At 51.0% G+C, this 17,811-nt stretch overlaps 1 protein-coding gene across 1 annotated transcript; it reads left to right on the forward strand.

The window, feature by feature from the left end:
- Positions 1-1,329: 1,329 nt before the first annotated feature.
- On the forward strand, positions 1,330-4,381 carry FAM241B (family with sequence similarity 241 member B). Its single transcript, XM_011372160.2, has 3 exons — positions 1,330-1,433; positions 2,746-2,895; positions 3,596-4,381. The coding sequence occupies exons 2-3, from the start codon at positions 2,803-2,805 to the stop codon at positions 3,863-3,865; spliced, it is 363 nt and encodes a 120-aa protein (XP_011370462.1). The 5' UTR covers positions 1,330-1,433; positions 2,746-2,802; the 3' UTR covers positions 3,866-4,381.
- Positions 4,382-17,811: the final 13,430 nt, after the last annotated feature.

Genomic DNA, 17,811 nt, shown 5'->3' on the forward strand with positions numbered 1-17,811 from the left:
ATTTTTTTCAGTCTCTGTTATGAAAAATGCTTGTACACATGATCTGGTATGTGCAAGCATTCACTTTTGTCTCCTGTGTCATAAAGAATGTAAATATTCACCTCTCATAAGCAATTCCAAATGGTTTTCCAAAGTGGTTATACCAACTGACACATCCACCAGCTATGTGTGGAAATTCCCACTGCTGCACATACTCACCAATACTTGGTGTTGTCAGACTTTTAAATTATAGTCTCTCTGATGAATGCGTGGTGGTCTCACAGTGATTTTAATTTGTATTTCCCTGATTGCTAATGATGCTGAGCCCTTTTTCAAGAGTTTATTGGCCATTTGGGTTTCTTCTTTTTTAATTTGCTCTATCAAATCCTTTGCCTACATTTTTTTGGCCTACGTTTTTATTAATTGTCCATCTTCTTATTCATTTGTAGAGGTTCTTTATATATTTTTTCTGTTCCCTCCACCCAGGGGCTAGCGGGCATCTGGGTCCTAATAAATGCTCAATAAATATCTGCCTACTCTGAGAAACATCCACTGATTGATAATCTTAACTAATGTTTAGCAACCCTTGCCATGTGCCAAGGACTCTCATGGCACTAATCTTCGCACAATCCTGTGAAGTAAATGCTATGAATATATCCATTTTGCAGATGAGGACACTGAGCAACTCAGCAACCTGCCAGAGTCTGGAATCTGAACCCAAATCATGGCACTGCAGAGCTCATTCTCTCCTACTGGTGGACAGGTCCACAGGGAACAACATGTGAAAGTTGAGGTGGGGTAGGGTGGCGATTCAAACACATCAGGAAAGAGGCAGAAGTTGATTGTTCACTCTTGGTCAAGTGGTTCCCTTTGTCAAGAGTCTTTCCTTGTTTGGTAATAATTTCCCTGTTTTGGTAATAATTTACCTATCCTTCTGACTCCAGCTTAAAGGCTGCCTCCTTCAGGAAGCCTGCCTTATTTCACGTTGCACTTAGTCGCACCTGCCCTGTGCTTCATGCCTTATCTTCATTACTGGAGATGGAGCTTCTTGAGGGCAGGGCTAGGGCCTACTCAAGGGGCATCCATGGAGCCGGTTCAACAAACTTACACTGGTAGGCTGAGCCTGTGCCCACCTCTCCTCCCAGGCCAGGGGCGCCCCCCACGCCCTGGGGTTTCCTGTTTTGGCTCCGCTTCCCTTTCCTTCTCCTCTTCTTCCCACCCCGATGGTCCTCACCTGCTTTCCTCTCCCGCCCTCTTTTTTCCTCCTCCGGCTCCCTGCTAGGTGTCTACCGCGCTTGGCAGATGCGGTTCCCACAGAGGCCTGCAGAGGGCGATGCTGCGCCGCCCGCTGGGCCGCATTGCTGCGCGCGCGCTTCCTGTGAGGTCAGGTGGGAGGAAGCGGCCTGGGAACCGCGGCCAGAGGACGGCGCCGGGGCCAGGAGTCGCACCTGCAGGTGGGTGTCCGGGCCCCGGGCGTGGGAAAGTGGGGGCTTATCCTTTTCATGCCGTGGGCCTGGTTTCAAGGCCGGGCTCAGCGGCCTAGGCAGCGCCGTCTCCCCAGAGCCCGCAGCCCGCAGCTCCTCCCGCCCCGGGAGCACCCCACCCCCGCCATCCGTAGGTGCACCGAGGACTGGCAGCGCCCACAGCCCACCCAGAGAGGCGGGATGACAAAGCACAAAGGGACTGCAGAGGACCACGACCCGCTTGGCATTCTGCAGGGGCCAGCAGGCTTCTAAAAGGGGACCCGCCTGTCTCAGGCTCCAGACCACGGGCGAAGAGAACTGTCTCTTTAACCCCTTTTGACGTGTGTGTCACTAGTGCTTTTGAGAATTTAAATGAAAACTGTGGCTTGTCTCCTGAGAAAAAATGACTTTTACACAGATTCAGGGAGAGACATGGAAGGAGTCTCACCCCACCTCTAGCCCATGGACACATTGGGGTCTGCAGAGTGGGGCTTTGTCAGAACCACAGAAACATCCCCATCCCATATTTTGGGAAGGCTGGCCCTGGCCTCCTTTTAACAAAAGAGGGATTGATGTTACCTGAGGTGAGGTACAGGCGAGGGGCGTACCTTCTGCAGGTCTGTTCCTCCATGCAGCGCTGGGGGTGTGTGGCCACCAGTGTGGTCTGCTGCCAGGCAGTGGATCTAAAGTGGTTCTTAAGTGGACCCAGTTCTCCTGGGAAGGAGAGGTCCTTGGCATTTACTCCCAGCACACTGGACCAATTATTTAGCAAGGAAATTGAGACTCTGGAGATCCTGAGACCCTGGATGGGTATTTAGTATTCAGAGAAATAGGGCCAGACTTTCCAGTTTCTGGATGGGTATTTAGTATTCAGAGAAATAGGGCCAGACTTTCCAGTTTCTCCTTCTTTTTCTGCTGCTGGTAGATGAATGGTCTTGGGCAAGCTAGTTATATATACCTCTCTGGGTCTGTAGCTGGACCTGCCTCAGAGGAGTGTTGGGAGGTGTGAGATGAGCTTCAGTGGACTTTCCACAGTGTCTGGGCCACACCAAAGTTCTCGTCCCCATTGTCGCTGATAGTGGTTAGTAATAAAACTATCTCCAAGGATCCTTTTGATAGTTTCCCCAGTGGACTCAGTGTCTGAAAGATTTTTGTCTGGCAAACAACTTGCATTTACCTTTCTTCTTTTTATTAATCAGATACGGTGCCTGCTCAGTGTGGGTTACCAGTGTGAGCACCCAGAATGCAGTGTTTTCCACTGAAAGCAAGCATCTCTCTATCTCTGATAAATTTTTTTCCCCAGCCTTTTTGAGGTCTGAGGAAAGGTGCAGCCTAGCAGGGATCCAGAGTTTCTGAGAGGATGGTGCGGATCTTGGCCAATGGAGAAATCGTGCAGGATGACGACCCCCGCGTAAGGACCAGTACCCCGCCACAGAGTAGCACCCCTCGACAGGTAGGCACCCGGCCCCCGTGGTAGGGGAGCAGCTGGCTTCTGCCCTCTGTACTAGTTACTCTCTAGCTCCCAGAAGCTCTCTTGCTGGTCATTAACCTTCTCTAACCCCAAGTTCTCTTTGCAGAGAGCTGGGCTGGGGAGGGGTGGGGTGTCGAGGCTTATGGAAAGCCACAGTAGATTTATTGCCCAGACCCCTGCCTTCTTGCTCTTTCTTCTCTGAGTAGTCCTCCCAGATTTCACACCCAAGAGCTCTGTCTCCCTAAACCTGGTTAGTAAATTCTACTAGAACCAGCCTCCTTCCTTTGGATGAGAGAGAACATGGAGAATAAGTGGAGGAGATGAACCCATAGCCACACGATGTTGATTTTAAAGGAAGGAGTAAGAAGTGTTAAAAATGCCTGTCTGAATACTATGCCCTGTAGTCCAACGTGCCTTGACCTGCCTCGTCTCTCCTGTCCCGGGCACCACATGGGGAATTCGGACTGGCCTTTTCTGTGCTCTGAGAGCTCGTGACTCAGTGGCTGGGATTCCTGTGGGTGGCATCGGGGATTGCTGAGAAAGGAGGACACGGCTCTGGGTGGCTGTGGGGGAGGGCAGGGCCCAGCCCAGAGGACTCCCTTCTGTCCAGTGCCTCAGCTCCAGGGAAGCTTTCTCTGGATTCATTTGTCTCTCTCTCTCTCTGTCTGTCTTCACTTTCCAGAGTTTTTTCAATAGGGGTCATGGTGCTCCCCTGGGGGGTCCCGGCCCCCGGCAGCAACAGGGCGGGGCCAGGCTGGGTGCTGCTCAGTCTCCCTTCAATGACCTCAACCGGCAGCTGGTGAACATGGGCTTCCCTCAGTGGCATCTTGGCAACCACGCCGTGGAGCCAGTGACCTCCATTCTGCTCCTCTTCCTGCTCATGATGCTCGGCGTGCGTGGACTCCTGCTGGTGGGCCTCGTCTACCTGGTGTCCCACCTGAGCCAGCGGTGACCTCTACCAGGGGGTCCAGTGTTGGGGGAGAAGGAGTTGCTAGGCCTTGGTGTGAGAGCAGGCACACGGGGAGGGGATCTAGTGGTGCCTCGAAGGTGTACTCAGACAACGTTTCCACACTGTGTTAAGGATGAGGCAGACGGAGCCTCTAGTCCAGCATTCCCAGAGTATCAGGTGGATGCCCTCCTTCCCTTGAGATGTTTTTAGGTAGTATTGAGCCTGCATTAAGCACCTAGTCAGAGCAAGAAAGGGATTCCCTTTCCATTCTCTTCCAATCCTTTTATGCCAAGAAGACAGTCTGAGCTTGGTGCCAATATGTCTCATGCCCCTGGAACACATGCTGGCTTCTCCCATGTCTAGGGAGCAGGCCTTGGGCCTAGGGCAGGCGGGAAGAGTTTCCAGACTTTTATAGCCCTGTTTTGTTTTAACAGTATATTTTTATTGACTATCTTTTATTTATGACAGGTGGTACTGGCATTCTGTTGTGGTGTTTTCAATAAATAAATTTAAAACTGAGTCCGTGTAAAGATATTCATAATAATACAGCTGCACATGGTTCTGGGAGACGTGGTGAAGGTGGTCGGGAGTGATTGGGATTGGGGAACAGGGTAGAAGTGAGCATTTGACCTTGGAGGGTGGTTTCCAAGCTTTTCTCCTTCGGCTCTGGGACCTGGGAGGGGATCTAGGGAAAGCCTGGACTTGGGCCCCTTGTCCGATGCTTGGATAGCTTCGGGGCTCACTCTGAGAAGCTGGGCTTGAGGTTAGCCTTGAGCTGGGGTCCTCCAGCCAAAATGGCTGATAAGCTGCGGGGTTGGGACAGCTTGGGTACAGGTCTCCTTCGCCCAGGGCCTCTGACCAGAGGCTGCTCAGCCTCTTCTAGCCTCTGTCTGCAGCATACTCTCTGTAGAAAGTGGGGGTCTTGGCAGTAACTATTCAGTGCGTGGGGGGTGAGGGTGCCCTGCTTTTTGTAAGCAGAGGCTTTGAGTTTTGTCTGGGGAGCCTTGGGTCTGCACGGAGGCCCTGCCCAGGGATTGGGAGTGGTGTTGGGTCGCTGAGGGTTAAAGGTCAGAGAGAGGCTTGGTGAACTTGAGGACTTAGTCCCCTGCCCAAGGACCAGATCTTTCACTCTCTTCTTAGAATCTTCTTAAGATCTCTTCTTTGGGGTTTGGAAGTTTGGGGGAGTAAGGCAGGATTTGGAGGTGCTTCTTGAAGGCCAGTGTTGGGGAAACAATAATGGGATGCATGTAGGGGAGGACAGGGGAGAGAGACTGAGATTGATTCTACCCTTCCTGACAACCTACTTTGCTTCCCAGAACAGGACTCTCTCCCTAGGTCCTGTGTCCCCTGCTGCCCTCGAGGGGGCTGGCAGCCTTTATCACAGACATTCCTGGGGAGCTTTCTCCGTTTTTCTCTGTGTCTTTATTTCTCAGAGGCTGTTGGGCATGTAGAGAAGAGGGTGCTGGGCCCTTGCGGGGGAGTCGCAGACAACAAAAGGAGACTGCCTCCCAGCAGCCTCTTTGGCCTGGGCAAGGGAGGGCGGTGCCAGCCCTGGCCAGTGTCCTGGCTGCTCCCTGTGCAGCTCTTGCTGCCCTGGTGCATCTGCCCACCTTGCCCAGTAGCCGCCAGGGAAAGACTGTTCCCGCCCAGCGTTCCCCTCCCCCGAGACACCCTCCCCCTTCCTCCTCAGCTTGTGTCTCTGGCTGAGTTTTCTGTTCTTTTTTCCCCTGTGAGACTCTCTGAAGACATAAATCTTAAGTGGACCTCCAACTTAGCTATAAATACCTTGTAGGAGATAATGAATCTGAGCCAAATTTAGGGCTAAGGACTATCTTTTTCTAGAATTCAGTTTCCATTCCCAAATCCTAAGCCCTTTGAGGAGAATTGAGAGTTCTTTACTCCCTGCCCTTGACTAGGACACTGGGGGAGGAGAAGGGCCATGCCTCATTTCCCAGCAGGCGCTGGGAGGTGGGACAACCCCTGGGCAGCAGCGGCCACACTGCAGCAGAGGCAGCCTCCCCAGGGACTTGTCATCCAGCCTAAGTTGGGTGAGTTGTTTGAGAAAGAAGAGTTGTGTCTTGTCTCGTTTGTTGCTTGAGCCCAAATACACAACACAATCCCAGCAGAGCTGCCATGTTGGATTGGGCTGGAGGCCCAGGGACCTACCTCTTGACCATTCTTTCCTCAGCCTACTGTCCCTGTGCCCCTCAGGCTCTGGCAGAGTTTGCTAACACTGCTCTGCCCCACTTTTCGAAGTCCAGGGCCTGAGAGTGTGCTGGGACGGCCTGGCCTGTCGGTAGAGGCAGCATGGTGGAGGGAAGGTGCCCTGGGGTTGTGCAGCCTGTGTCAGCCATAAGCGTCTCTGCCTCCTGTTTGAATGCCTTCGGAGAGGCTCTCGCCTGCACAGTGAGAAATCCTACGGCACATGTGTTCGAGCAGATTGAGGCTCCTTATTCTGGTGGCTGGATGCAGGCCCTGATGGGCCTCTGAGTGAGGCTGAGGGGCGCACTGGCCTAGTGTGTGTCCTAAGTAGAGGCTCACTGAGGAGGGTGGGCCCTCGTCCTCAGCCCACACCCTGCCCCCCACCTGCTGTGTGACAGGACCCCCCAGACTGGGCTGCCTTGAGGGCAGATTTCTGGGGAGGTTTCCGCTAATCTCCAGGGCTAATCCGCGAAGCCCTGTGTTTCCGTGTCAGTTTGGATTTGCAGCCTGGCTGCCTCAGGGAGAGCCGTGCCTACCCATGCCACCCAACATGAGTCACAGCTGGATCCCACCAGGCCTCCGCTGCCTCTGTGGGGCTGGAAAGGGGAGCCCCACCCCACCGTGGAGTTATTTCGACTCCCTGCTTGGGGCTGCCTGGAGAGTGGAGCTGCCAGTTTTGACCGTCTGTTCCCGCTCCATCTCCTGTACCGCCGGCCTCCTGGGCCCTTCCTTCCGTGAGTTCTTAGTCCTTTGTTCTCTGAGCTCTACCTCTCCCCGCGCCCACCCGATAGCCTGCAGGTGGTTGGATGGGGTCACATTTCTATCTCCCCAGAGGAGACGCCAAGCCCGAGAGTGGGCAAAACAGTGCGCCAGTTCTGCTAGCTCGCCAAGGAGCCCTCTCTTGGCTCCCCCTTTCCCTGGGACTAGGACCGGAGCCTGGCCTTTTGGCAGAGGCAGAGTGTCAGACTCCCTAACTAGGGACTCTAGCTGTGTGAGCTGAGGAAGAAGCCCTGGTGTGGTGGCAGAGCCTCTGCCCTCAGACACCTGAGCTGGTGATACCCCCACCCTGGCCAGCTGGGCGCCAGAAAAAGCCAGTCTGTTTGCAGGCCCCGCTCTGCTTTGTGGGTCCATGACTTTTGACAGTTCACTTAGCCTCTCGAGCCTTGTTCCTCATCTCTAAGAAGGGATGATGAACTGCGTCACTCTTGCCCCTCAGAGCCTCGGGGATTACCCTTGGCATGGTGGGCGACAGAGAAGGATAGAGGACACGGCTTCGGCCCAGAGCGACCACAATGTCCCAGGCACTGAGGGCCTCTGGCTGGGGTACTGCTAGGCTTTTCAGACCAGTGTCGCCCCCTCCCTAGCTGTTAGAGAAGAAATGAAGATGCTCCTCTGCTCCTGGCAGCTAAGGGGCTTGTTGCAGGTCTTGAGTGTCAGGACAGGGTGAATTTGTTGAGTGTTCTGTGTGTCTGACACTGTGTGAAGCACTTTACGTCATTTAATTGTCACCAGAATTTGTGACTTAAGTATTATCCCTGTCATCTTTATGTCACTGCTGAGCACACTGTAGAGCGTTTATAACTTGCTCCAGGACCCTCAGCAACCCAGGGGTGGAGCTAGAATTCAAACCGAGGCCAAAGCCCACATTCCCAACTAGGCCTCTATTTCGCCTTTGGGTCTTTGGCTGCTTGTCAGAATCTGTTACAGACTTGTTACAGACTTGTTACAGATGCGGATCCCCAGGCCTCCCTGTAGACTTTCTCAGAGGTGCTGAGGGATGTGCCCCAGAACCTGCCTCTTACAAAGCCCTCCAGGCAATTTAGATGGCAGGGGTGGGGATAGGGATAGTTTTGACCCTGATTGTGCAGAGGGTGCAGGTGGCCCAGAAAGAGGAGGGGAGTCACCCAAGCTCACTCAGAGAAGAGGGAGACAAGGAAGAAATAGGTGTCACTATGCCTGGGATCTATTGTGCCCGTGAGATCTGCTCTGTGAGGGCAGAGGACACAGGTTGGGTGAGAGGACACTGGCTGCAGCTTCCAGGCTGAGTGGCCCCTATAGCTTCCCAGCTCTGGACTTTCATTCCTGAGCACAAGACATTTTCATTGCAAACTGACAAGGGGAGAAATCCAGTCACCTTGCACAGGGTCCCTGAAGGACTGTGCAGCAGTGGTGCAGGTCAGGGAGGGGGCAGCAGAGGGCTTTGCTGCCAAAACTAGATGGAGAGAGAAGCCTGCTGCCTGTCCAACAGAGCATGACAGTGGGAGAAGCAGAGCTCAGCCTTCCTCGTGCTGCTGCCCAGGGCCCAAAAGGCAGAGAGGCAAAGTTGCAGAAGGAGGTTGAGCACTCAGTGGAATTGCAGATGGTGTGTGTGTGTGTGTGTGTGTGTGTGTCTGACTCTCTGGTTTGGGGATGGGAGGACAGATGAAAACATTTGGCTTTAGGGACCCAGAGCTTGGGAGGAGGAAGAGGAAGAGGTTCCAAATGAAGCCTGAGCCTTTAGGGCAAGCGCCTCACATACTGGGGGAGGCTGGTTTGAATTCACTGGGCCACCAGCTTTAATTCCTCTGCTCTGTGTGTGTGTGTGTGCGCGCACGTTTGTGTGTGTGTGCACATGTGTGCATGCGTGCACATATGTGTGTGTAGTGGTGGTGGGGTCTGCAGAAGGCCAAACGTCTAGGTTCAAATTCCCAGCTCCATCTCCAGTTAACCTTGACACGTTCCGCTCTCTCCCTGCCCTTCTGTGTCCTCATCTGCACCTCACAGAGGCAAGAGGATCAAGTATATTAATTCATGGAAACCACTTCGCAGTTTCTGGCACAAGGTTAGCACTTGATAATATCATATTCACAAAGCAATGGCATTAGGGTATAAAATTTATGTAATATATTTCTTTAGAGCAACTCACATTTTACTTAAAATCTGTTTTGCAAAGGGAGCCTCATTCTAGTAAATGGAAAGCCAGCATTATTTGCCATTTATAGTAGACATTAGTACAAATAAATTCAGTGTAGAGAAAATATCATGATTCCATTTTAGCTAGCCACTACTATTGGCCAAGGCTAAGCCTGCTTTCTTTGTTGAAAAGGCAGTTTACCAGGAGTTAGAGAGGTGTTAAAGACCCACTAACGTCTCACCGAGACATTCTCCTTAATGGACTCAGAAGGCTAAAGAGAAATGAAAAGGGAATGACTTTCTTACCATATGATTCAGTGCTTCTGTGAATTGTTTACAATCACCTTGCATTTCATAACCCACCTGGTAAAAGCATCTCACAACTGTGGAAAACATTTTGTGATCTTGGGCAGGCTGTTTTTAAAATTCAGACTTTGAAAGGTAATACATTTGCTTGGTTCAAAGATTAAGCAGGGTGCAATGTACATGGAGACAAGTATCGCTCTCTCCCCTGTTCCCATCCAGCCATTCATTCATCCCCCCTCTACCCTATGACTACTCTTTACAGTGTCTTTTGAACCCTTCCAGAATTTGTTTATGCAAATGCGAGCAAATACAAATATACTAATTTTGTCTTTTTTATACAAATGATGGAAATTTAGACAATTTTATGCCCTCCCTTTTTTGCTTAACAGTACATCCTGGACACATGTCATATTAGTACAGAGAAAGTTTCTTCGTTCTGTACTGTTTTGATATGGGGGTGAGTTGTTGACCCTCTTTTGCCCTCAGCAGTCATCTGCACCACGGAGGGTTGACCCCCAAGGACTTTGTAGCTCTGACCTGGAACTGCTTCATGGGAATGTTCTTCTAAAATATGGGGATCCTGACAGACACGTGTCCCCTTCTCCAGTCCTGAGGGGGAAGCCTCTTGGATGGTTTAAACTTAGTCCTAGGTCCTAAGTCAGTTCAGCAAACATTCATGGAGCGACTCCTGTCTGCCAGGAGAGGTTAGGGCACAAATAGCCTCAGAAGTCGCTCTTGATTGATTTTCTCCCTTCCCTCTACAGCTGGATAGCTTGCAGTTCAGTCTTCACCTGGTTTTTTCTGGCTCAGTGAGGAAGTGTGGTAGCCTCACCTGAAACTCATCCTCCTGAGTCATGTTGCACCCCAAGGTGAAAGCCCTTCTGTTCTGGAAAACAAAGAGGCAAGGCTAGATTTCCTTGAAGGCCTCTTTCAGCTCTAAAACTGAACGATACCTGCCACAGGGCCTTGCAGGTGCTCAATGGACCTCGTTGATGTCTTAGCTTGCCATTGCCACTTTCACTGTCTCTCCACCTCCCTCCCACCATGTTTTTAATGAAGATCTGGATTAAGGAAATTTAGAGAAGCTATGAAGAGTGACAGGGCCTCAGGCTTTCTTTAGCTCTGAATTGGCTAATGAAATCCGGTTCTCCTTATGCAGGAAGACCCTGGAGACCCCAGCAATTTGTGCGTGTTGGCCTGAAGGGCTGCGAATGTTGTACCGTGGCGCCACCTGGTGGAATATTTGTGCAGGAGCATGACCACCATCAGCAAACCCGGTCCCTTCATCAAATCAGCCTCCCTCCCGCCCCAGGTGAGGGCTCACCTCAATCAGCCCAGGTTTCCAATGACCTTATATTCAGATAGCAGAACTTGAGTTTCTGGTGGAGAACGCATACGATTCCATTGGCATCAATTTACTGTGGTTTTGTCCTGGGCTAAGCTCTATGCTAAGAGCCTCGTCTCATTTCATCCTTCCCAAAAGAAAAATAGATGTCTTCCCCTTTCCACAGATGGCCAACCTGTAGCTTGGAGAATTTAAAAGCAGCTCACCATGGTTGCACAGTTGATAGATGGCAGATTCAGGCTGGGGGTCCTAGGGCTGGGGGACTGAAGAAAAGAGGCTCTATCACCAAGGTTGTTGGGGCCCATTTTGAAGCAGATGCCCTGGAACTTCACCATCCAGGGTAGGAGACAGAATGAGAAGTCTTACACTCGGTAATTTTCTAGTCCAAGCTTATTGTCATTACATAAGGTGGTCCAGTGAGGGGCCCGCTTATTTTCTAAGGCGAGGCTCTGTCTAGGCTGGGGTGGCTGTGTCTAGAGAAGCCCCACCCAGTGCAGCACCCACCAGCACCTTCACATTCACCTGTCCTCACTCACCCTTATTTCCTTTGATAAATGAGATGTTGTGGCCTGGTGTCATTCAGGACGTGGTGTCCTTTTTTGTAGGAGGCAAGGAGTAGGGGAGTCAGATCTCCCACTCACTAGTTGTATGCTTTCGAGCAAGTTACTTATCATGCCTTAGTTTCCTCATCTATGAAATTGGGATAAGGTGCCATTTAGGGCGGTTGCATGGTCCAAATGGCAGATATGTATACGGTGCCTGGTGCATAGCAATGTGCTGTGGATGATGGTTTGTATTAGATCACTTCCTGCAGTGCTTGTTGGTGGAAATTGACCAGCCTAAGCCAAGAATATTAAAAATGTAATTGGTTTTGGAAATTCCAGGAGAAAAAAAAAAAACTAAAAAATTTTCCAATACAGCTACTTACCAGTATACTGTGGTTAAGAAATTTATCTCTGAAACATTGGCCTGTGCTAGTGCCCACAGTGGCCTAGGGGAGGGTATTTCTTTTGTAACATTGAGCCCAGTTAATCCCAAGAAAAGACCTTCTGATGAAGTGACTAAAATCCAGATGCTATCAACAAGGGAAGGGACAAGACAACCACGGGTGCCTTGGACAAAGCATTCCTTTTCCCGTGACAGTGGCTGTCAGCCTCTGCTGCAGGACAGAGTGACCTGCACGGTCCGTTTAAAACCTGCTGAGCGGGGGCCAGCCTGGAGCAGGGGAGAGGGGCAGCCTTCCTGCCAGCAGAAGCTGCTTTCTCCATGGGGAGCGGGTCTGTGGTGCCTGCCCTCTCACACCTGCGACTGAGTTTCTGAGGGCAAGGATTGTACTCCTGACGAAGGCCTGGCCAGCAGTCAGAGCTTAGGGGTTGTTGAGTGAATTGCAAGAGAAGGAATGGGAGACCAGCCCAACTAAAAGAAGGGAGACCCCCAGGCCAGAGCTCACCCTTCCTCCCTTATCTGGGTTGGATCCTATTAACTTCCAGTAGGATTGGTGGGGGGGCGGGGGTAGGGGGGGGATTGGGGGGCGGAGCAGGGAATGTCTCTTGTGCACTCAGGCTTAATTCTCAAATTATAAGAGCAGACAGTCCTGCTCCCCCAGCCCCTCTTCCCCTGCCCCAGCACGTGTGCAAGAAGAAGAGGAGGGAGGAAATGAGGAAAGGAAGGTGGGAAGAAGGAAAGAACGAAAGAACCTGGGTCAACTGTGTAAATGCAACCCCCAGCCAGGGAACCCTGGGCTTTCAGTGACACCTGCCTCCCTCCCTCTGTCTCTCTTAAATGAAGCTGCAGCCCTCACATAGAGACCACCAGATGAGAACTCTCCTCGTCCCCTGGCCCCCTAGTTGCCCCTGCTCCAGAAGGTGGAGGTCTGCTGTAGTCTCCGTGTCCCTGTTCCTCTCTGCTGCACTTCTCCTTGGGGTCGGGTCATTAGGCCAGGCCCAGCCCTGGGGTGCAGAGGGCGCAGTGACCCTGGTGTACACAGATGTCACGAAAGTGACAAGTTGTAGCCTCGCTGCTCAGGAAGAGAGTACAACATCGTTTCCTCTGTTTCATTCTCAAGAGAGTTAGGCTGTTGCCCTTTGCTCCCAAGCACTTGGGAAAACAGAGCCTGTTCTACTTGAGGTGCAACTCCCAGTGCCCTAGTTATGTGGGTTGGAGACTCAAATGCCCTCAGGAACCTGGCAGGTGGCTGAGAGAACCATGTGAAGCAGCTAAGTACTAGGTAATGGGGAGGGGTGGGGCCGGAGGAGAACTGGGCGGGACATACTCTTTTAAAGGCCTTTACACAGATACATAGCACCATGAAGGCTAAGGCTGATGCTGCTGCCAGCGGGCCAGTCTCAAGGATCTTCATCATGCAGTCTCTGGAGCCTGTACCCTCCTCCCCTAGTTGCTGTGTGGCCTCAGGTAACAGAGTTCTTCCCCGAAGCCTCAGTTTCCTCTCTATGAATGAGAGGTAATAATACAGACAAAAGTAAAGTGATGTATTTCTTAAATATTGCACAAAATATTCTTGATATAGCATCTGTATTCATTTTCTATGCTGTGTGACAAATTACCAAAAATTTTACACTTAAAACAATACACATTTATTATCTCACGGTTTCTGGGCATGGCCTAGCCAGGTCCTCTGCAAGGCTGCAAATAGGAACCCCAGGGCTGGGTTCTCATCTAGAGGCTCGACTGAGAACAGGCCATTTCCACCTTCCTAGGGTATTTCTCGGCAGAATTCACTTTCTTGAAGCTATAGGATATATGGCAGCTCTTTCTTTAAAGCCAGAAATGGAGAGAGACTCCGGTGAAAATCCACTAGCAAGAATGAGTCACTTTTACCACATTCTGTTGGATAGAAGCGAGTCACAGGTCCCACCCACACTTAGGGAGACGAGATCCAGAAAAGCACAAACAGCAGGAAGCTAGGATCATGGGGCCACCCGAACATCTGTTCGCTATAGCACCCAATAGGTTGTTGGCCATTATTACAATTGATCGAGTGCCTACCCTGTGCCAGGCAGTGTGTGGAGGATCTTATACATATTATTTAATTTATTTGAAATGTTTTATGGGTAAATTAAAACTCAGGGAGGCCAGGCAACTTACCTAAACTCACCCAGCTAGGAAGCGGCACAGCAGGTTTTAAACCTATGTCTCTCTGCTGCCCAAGACTTGGGTCTTCTCTTGATATTACACTCAAGGTCAGGGTCAAGTTGAAGCCATCTCTGAGGAGCCCTCTAAAACCCCAAAAGTACTTCATTTTGGACGTTAGTTCTTTCCCTGGGGCTAAGTCCTTCAGCTCTTGCTCTGTTAGGTCCTGTCCTTCCTGTCGAGTTTCTCCGTCCCGCTCTCTAGCTCTGTCCTTAGACATCTCTTGAAATGGTTCAGGCTTCTAGCCCAGATTTACATGTACCTCAATTTATCTGTCAATTGATTTTTTTGTCTCTTGTCAATTGCTTCTCACTCAACTAAACTAATTCTACAAACAGCTACTGAGACTCCCTCCTGAGGAAAGCCCTAAGCTAGGCACTGCATTCCCTCTGCCCCCAAGGTTCTTACAATCTAATGAGGAGGCAGCACATTTATTACTAACTCCAGTGCAATTGTTCAGAGCTTTTTGAGGACAAGGACGGAAAAAAACTAAAACGATACTGTCCTTAAAGAATAAAAAAGTCATCTTCCTCGAGGAAAATGAAAAAGAAGTCATCAGTAGACAATACAAAGGAGGTTGGGTGCCTTCACAAGGTTATCAGGCTTGGAGGCCCCTCTTATCCAGCAGCTCTGCCTCCTGGCCCATTATGGCTGCTAAGCTCTAGCCATCATGTCCTCATTCCAGTCAGCGTGAAGGAAGAGGCACATGTGCTTCCCATTCAAAATGGAAAGTAATTCATTACTTGTGCCATTATTTGTTTGATGTCCATTCACCACTCTCCCTTGCCTCTTACCAAACTAGAAGGTCCATCAAGTTTGGCATCAGATCTGTTTTCTCTGTTGCTCTAGCCCTGCCCAGCGCAGTGCCTGGCACATGGTAGGTGCTTCATGAATGGTTATTGATAGGAATAACACTTTATATATGTTCTTGATATTACGATGAGTCAGAGCTGGTCTGTCCCAAATCCAGAGTCTTCTGAACTGAGTCTATAATGATGAGTGTTGCTATGGGGCGGTCTCTGTGCTAAGGGGTTTGCATGCATTATTTCGTTTAATCCTCACCAGAAGCCTGGGAGGTGAATAATGCTATTATCTCCAAATAACAAATGGGAAAACAGCACAAGGTCATAGAACTACTAAGTGAGAAAGCAGTGATTTGAACTTGGCTCTCTCAACTCAAAGCCTCTTCACTTACTTCCTGCCTTTTCAGGCCAGCAGGGTGCCCGTGATCCCCTGCAGACTTCCTCTCCTACATCCCTGATTCTCTTGATTGTTGGCAGACAGCTCAGCAGTCATAGATGCATTTATAGGTGCTCGGAAAGCCTTATACATTCAACACCATGTCCCAAAGTGGCATCTCCCCTGCAGATAATGGAGGAAACGTTTGTGTTCAGAGGTAGTGGGCACCAACATTGATTGAGAGAATGCTGGTTCCCCAGCTCTTCCCATCTAACAGGTTTCTAGGAGGCTTTGTGGACTCAGGAGCCTTTTCAGACTACAGAGGGGAGGCAAGTGGGGCTGCAGGGGCCTGTGGCATGTCTTGCAATGGCTGCTGTATGTGTGCTGGTGCTTAAGCTTCTGCCTTCCTCTCAGTGAGGTCTACCTGGTAAAGGGAAGGTGTTAGGGAAACTTGGGTGCCCTCCTGGGCTAGGCTGCCCTTGAATTGTAAGGGGCTCAGAGCCCCAAGCCCAAGGAGCAGTACTGAGAGACACTGCGTGGGGGGTTCTGGTCTCCCCGCCTCAGACTCAACGAAAAACTCCAGGTAGAAACTAAATTCCAGCTTGATTCAAGGAATCGTAGACTATCCAAGCTGTAAAGAGGCTTGAGCAGTAATTAATCCAAACCTTCATTGAACAGATGGGACACAGAAGCCCGGAGAGGGAACTGACTTACCAGATCACACCCTGGATGCGTTATTTGTCTCCTTTGACTGAAGAGTTCATCCGGCCTGCAAGCCATCTGAAGGCGGTCTGGAGGAGAGTACCAATTAGACACCTGGCTTGAAATCCCTGCGTCTCAGGCCTAGAGGCTACTTTTCTAGGACCAGCCAATTCTGGTCACTGCTGCCTTTCTTCCAGTGGTCACCAGAAGGTGGTGCTAGGCATCCAGTGGCCACTTTGCTCCCAGAAAAAGGGAACTGGAAACCTGGGTCTGGGAGTAATTAGGGCAAGAGGCCAGCTTTGAGGCCCACTTCCAATCACCCTCCCTCTGGAACCTGTGTGCCTAGGCCTCCTGGGGCAGGGGAAAGACCAGGGCCCCCAAATTGGATTCCTCTGGTTCCAGACCCTTCGTAGGGTTGTCCTGTGGTCAGTGAAAGGTACCCCAGGATGTGTTCCATTTACTACCTTGAACAATGGTGGAATAAAAGCAACGAGGTCGGGTGGGTGCCTCAGCTCCGGCTGGCACGAAATTCAGCCTGGACTCTCGCTCAGGCCTCTTCCCCTCACTCAGCTCGCTCTGCACGCTCAACTTAGCACACAGGCCACTTCCTTCTCTGCTAGACAAAGTCTAGAGAACTCAGGATCCCCTTGAGAGGCCACCTGGTTCCTTGAACCTTCCTCTCCTCCTATCCCTCTGTCTTCTTTTCTTCATCTCTGCTCCCCTCTCTCCTCCTTGCCCACACCTTGTCTCCTTCCCCCTTTTCCCCACTCTGTCCCGCATCCCAGTTCCCCAGAGGGGCCCTCCAAGCCTAGCCTCCACTCTCAGCACCTCATCTGCAAAGGCAAACAGGGGCTAATACCAGTGGGTTTCTAGGATGTGGTTTCCATGGCAACAGTGCATCTCTTGCCCCTGTGGTTCTCAGCCCTAGGCAGGTTGCTGTGGAGACTCTCACCTCATTGAAGAATGATTTGTGGGACTATTTTTCTTATTAACTTCATCTCCTTCCTTCTTTCCAGAAATTCTGCCAGCCCAAATGGACTTTTCTCTATTGACGGCAGACCTGGAAATCTTTTCCAAAGGGCTTCCCATGTAGGCCACTAAGGCCTCGAAAGCATTTTGTTTACATAGGTCCTCCTGGTAACCTTCTCCCACTGTCACAGGGCAAACGAGGCAGCCTTGAAGGCCAGCTGCGGGGTCCCCAGAGAGACAAAACCGATTTCGGTTCCCACCTTGTCTGCCCACAATGCCCTCCGAGGCCCCCTTGCATTGCTGCACATGGCCAACGGTGACAGTCCTGTGAGCGTCTCAGCAGCCGTTTTCTCTAAGAATCCTTGTGGCTTCGGAGAGAAGGTGGGAAACAGAAAGAAGGGCCTGGCAGGGGAAAAAGAAGGAACACAGGGAAAAGAGGCCAGTGAAAAGATGGAGGAGGATTGGGAAGAGTGAGGCAAGCAGACTGGGGGTTCTTAAGGGGAGAGGAAGAAGGTGAGAGTGAGAGTTCGAGTCACCCCAGAAAGCCAACCCATGAGTCTGTAGCAGCAGCATTTCTCTGGTGTTAATGCCCCTTATAAATCACTCCATAGCCCCAAACCCCAAACAGGCTTCTTTCTCTGCCAAGTAGAGAATGTGTTTGTCGACATGAAAACATATTAAGCACATTGTGTCCCTCTTTTGAAAGCCATTACAATAATTGATTAAGGCAGGAGATTAATTAAAGAGTCATTTCCCCCTTTTTCCCCAAATAGATCAATTAGGGGGTTGAGAACATGTACTACAAATGAAAGGAGGGGGGCTAGAGAGGAGACTGGGGGGCAGAGAGGTGCTTACGGACACAGCTAGAGACAAAGGACATTACCAGAGGAGGCAGAGGGGCTGGGGGCTGGGAGGGGCTGGCAGGGAGGCAGGGGTGGGGGTGGGGATGGGGAGAGCTAGCTCTGCTTCCAGGAACCTGCCATCAGCCTCCTCTTCTGGTTTATGGGGCACTAGGGGCTCTGTCACCATGGTAACAGGCCTGGGAGACATGCAGGAGTATCAGCCCTTCACTCCTGGCTTGTCCTCTGTGAATGTGTTGTGGACCAGGGCTCCCTCAGCCCAGGTGAGCACAGTCGGGGGCCCTTTCTGTGGTGTGGCGTGAGGACTGGCAGGTAGCTCCAGCTCCCCAACATGAAACCAACTC

This window comes from Pteropus vampyrus, unplaced genomic scaffold (assembly GCF_000151845.1).
Source record: "Pteropus vampyrus isolate Shadow unplaced genomic scaffold, Pvam_2.0 Scaffold202, whole genome shotgun sequence".
Taxonomy (NCBI): domain Eukaryota; kingdom Metazoa; phylum Chordata; class Mammalia; order Chiroptera; family Pteropodidae; genus Pteropus; species Pteropus vampyrus.

Bases quoted from the DNA above. Each gene is read 5' to 3' on its own strand.
- FAM241B (XM_011372160.2), top strand. From the start codon at position 2,803: ATGGTGCGGATCTTGGCCAATGGAGAAATCGTGCAGGATGACGACCCC. The intron at 2,896-3,595 runs GTAGGCACCCGG...TTCACTTTCCAG, and splicing joins AGAGTAGCACCCCTCGACAG to AGTTTTTTCAATAGGGGTCA.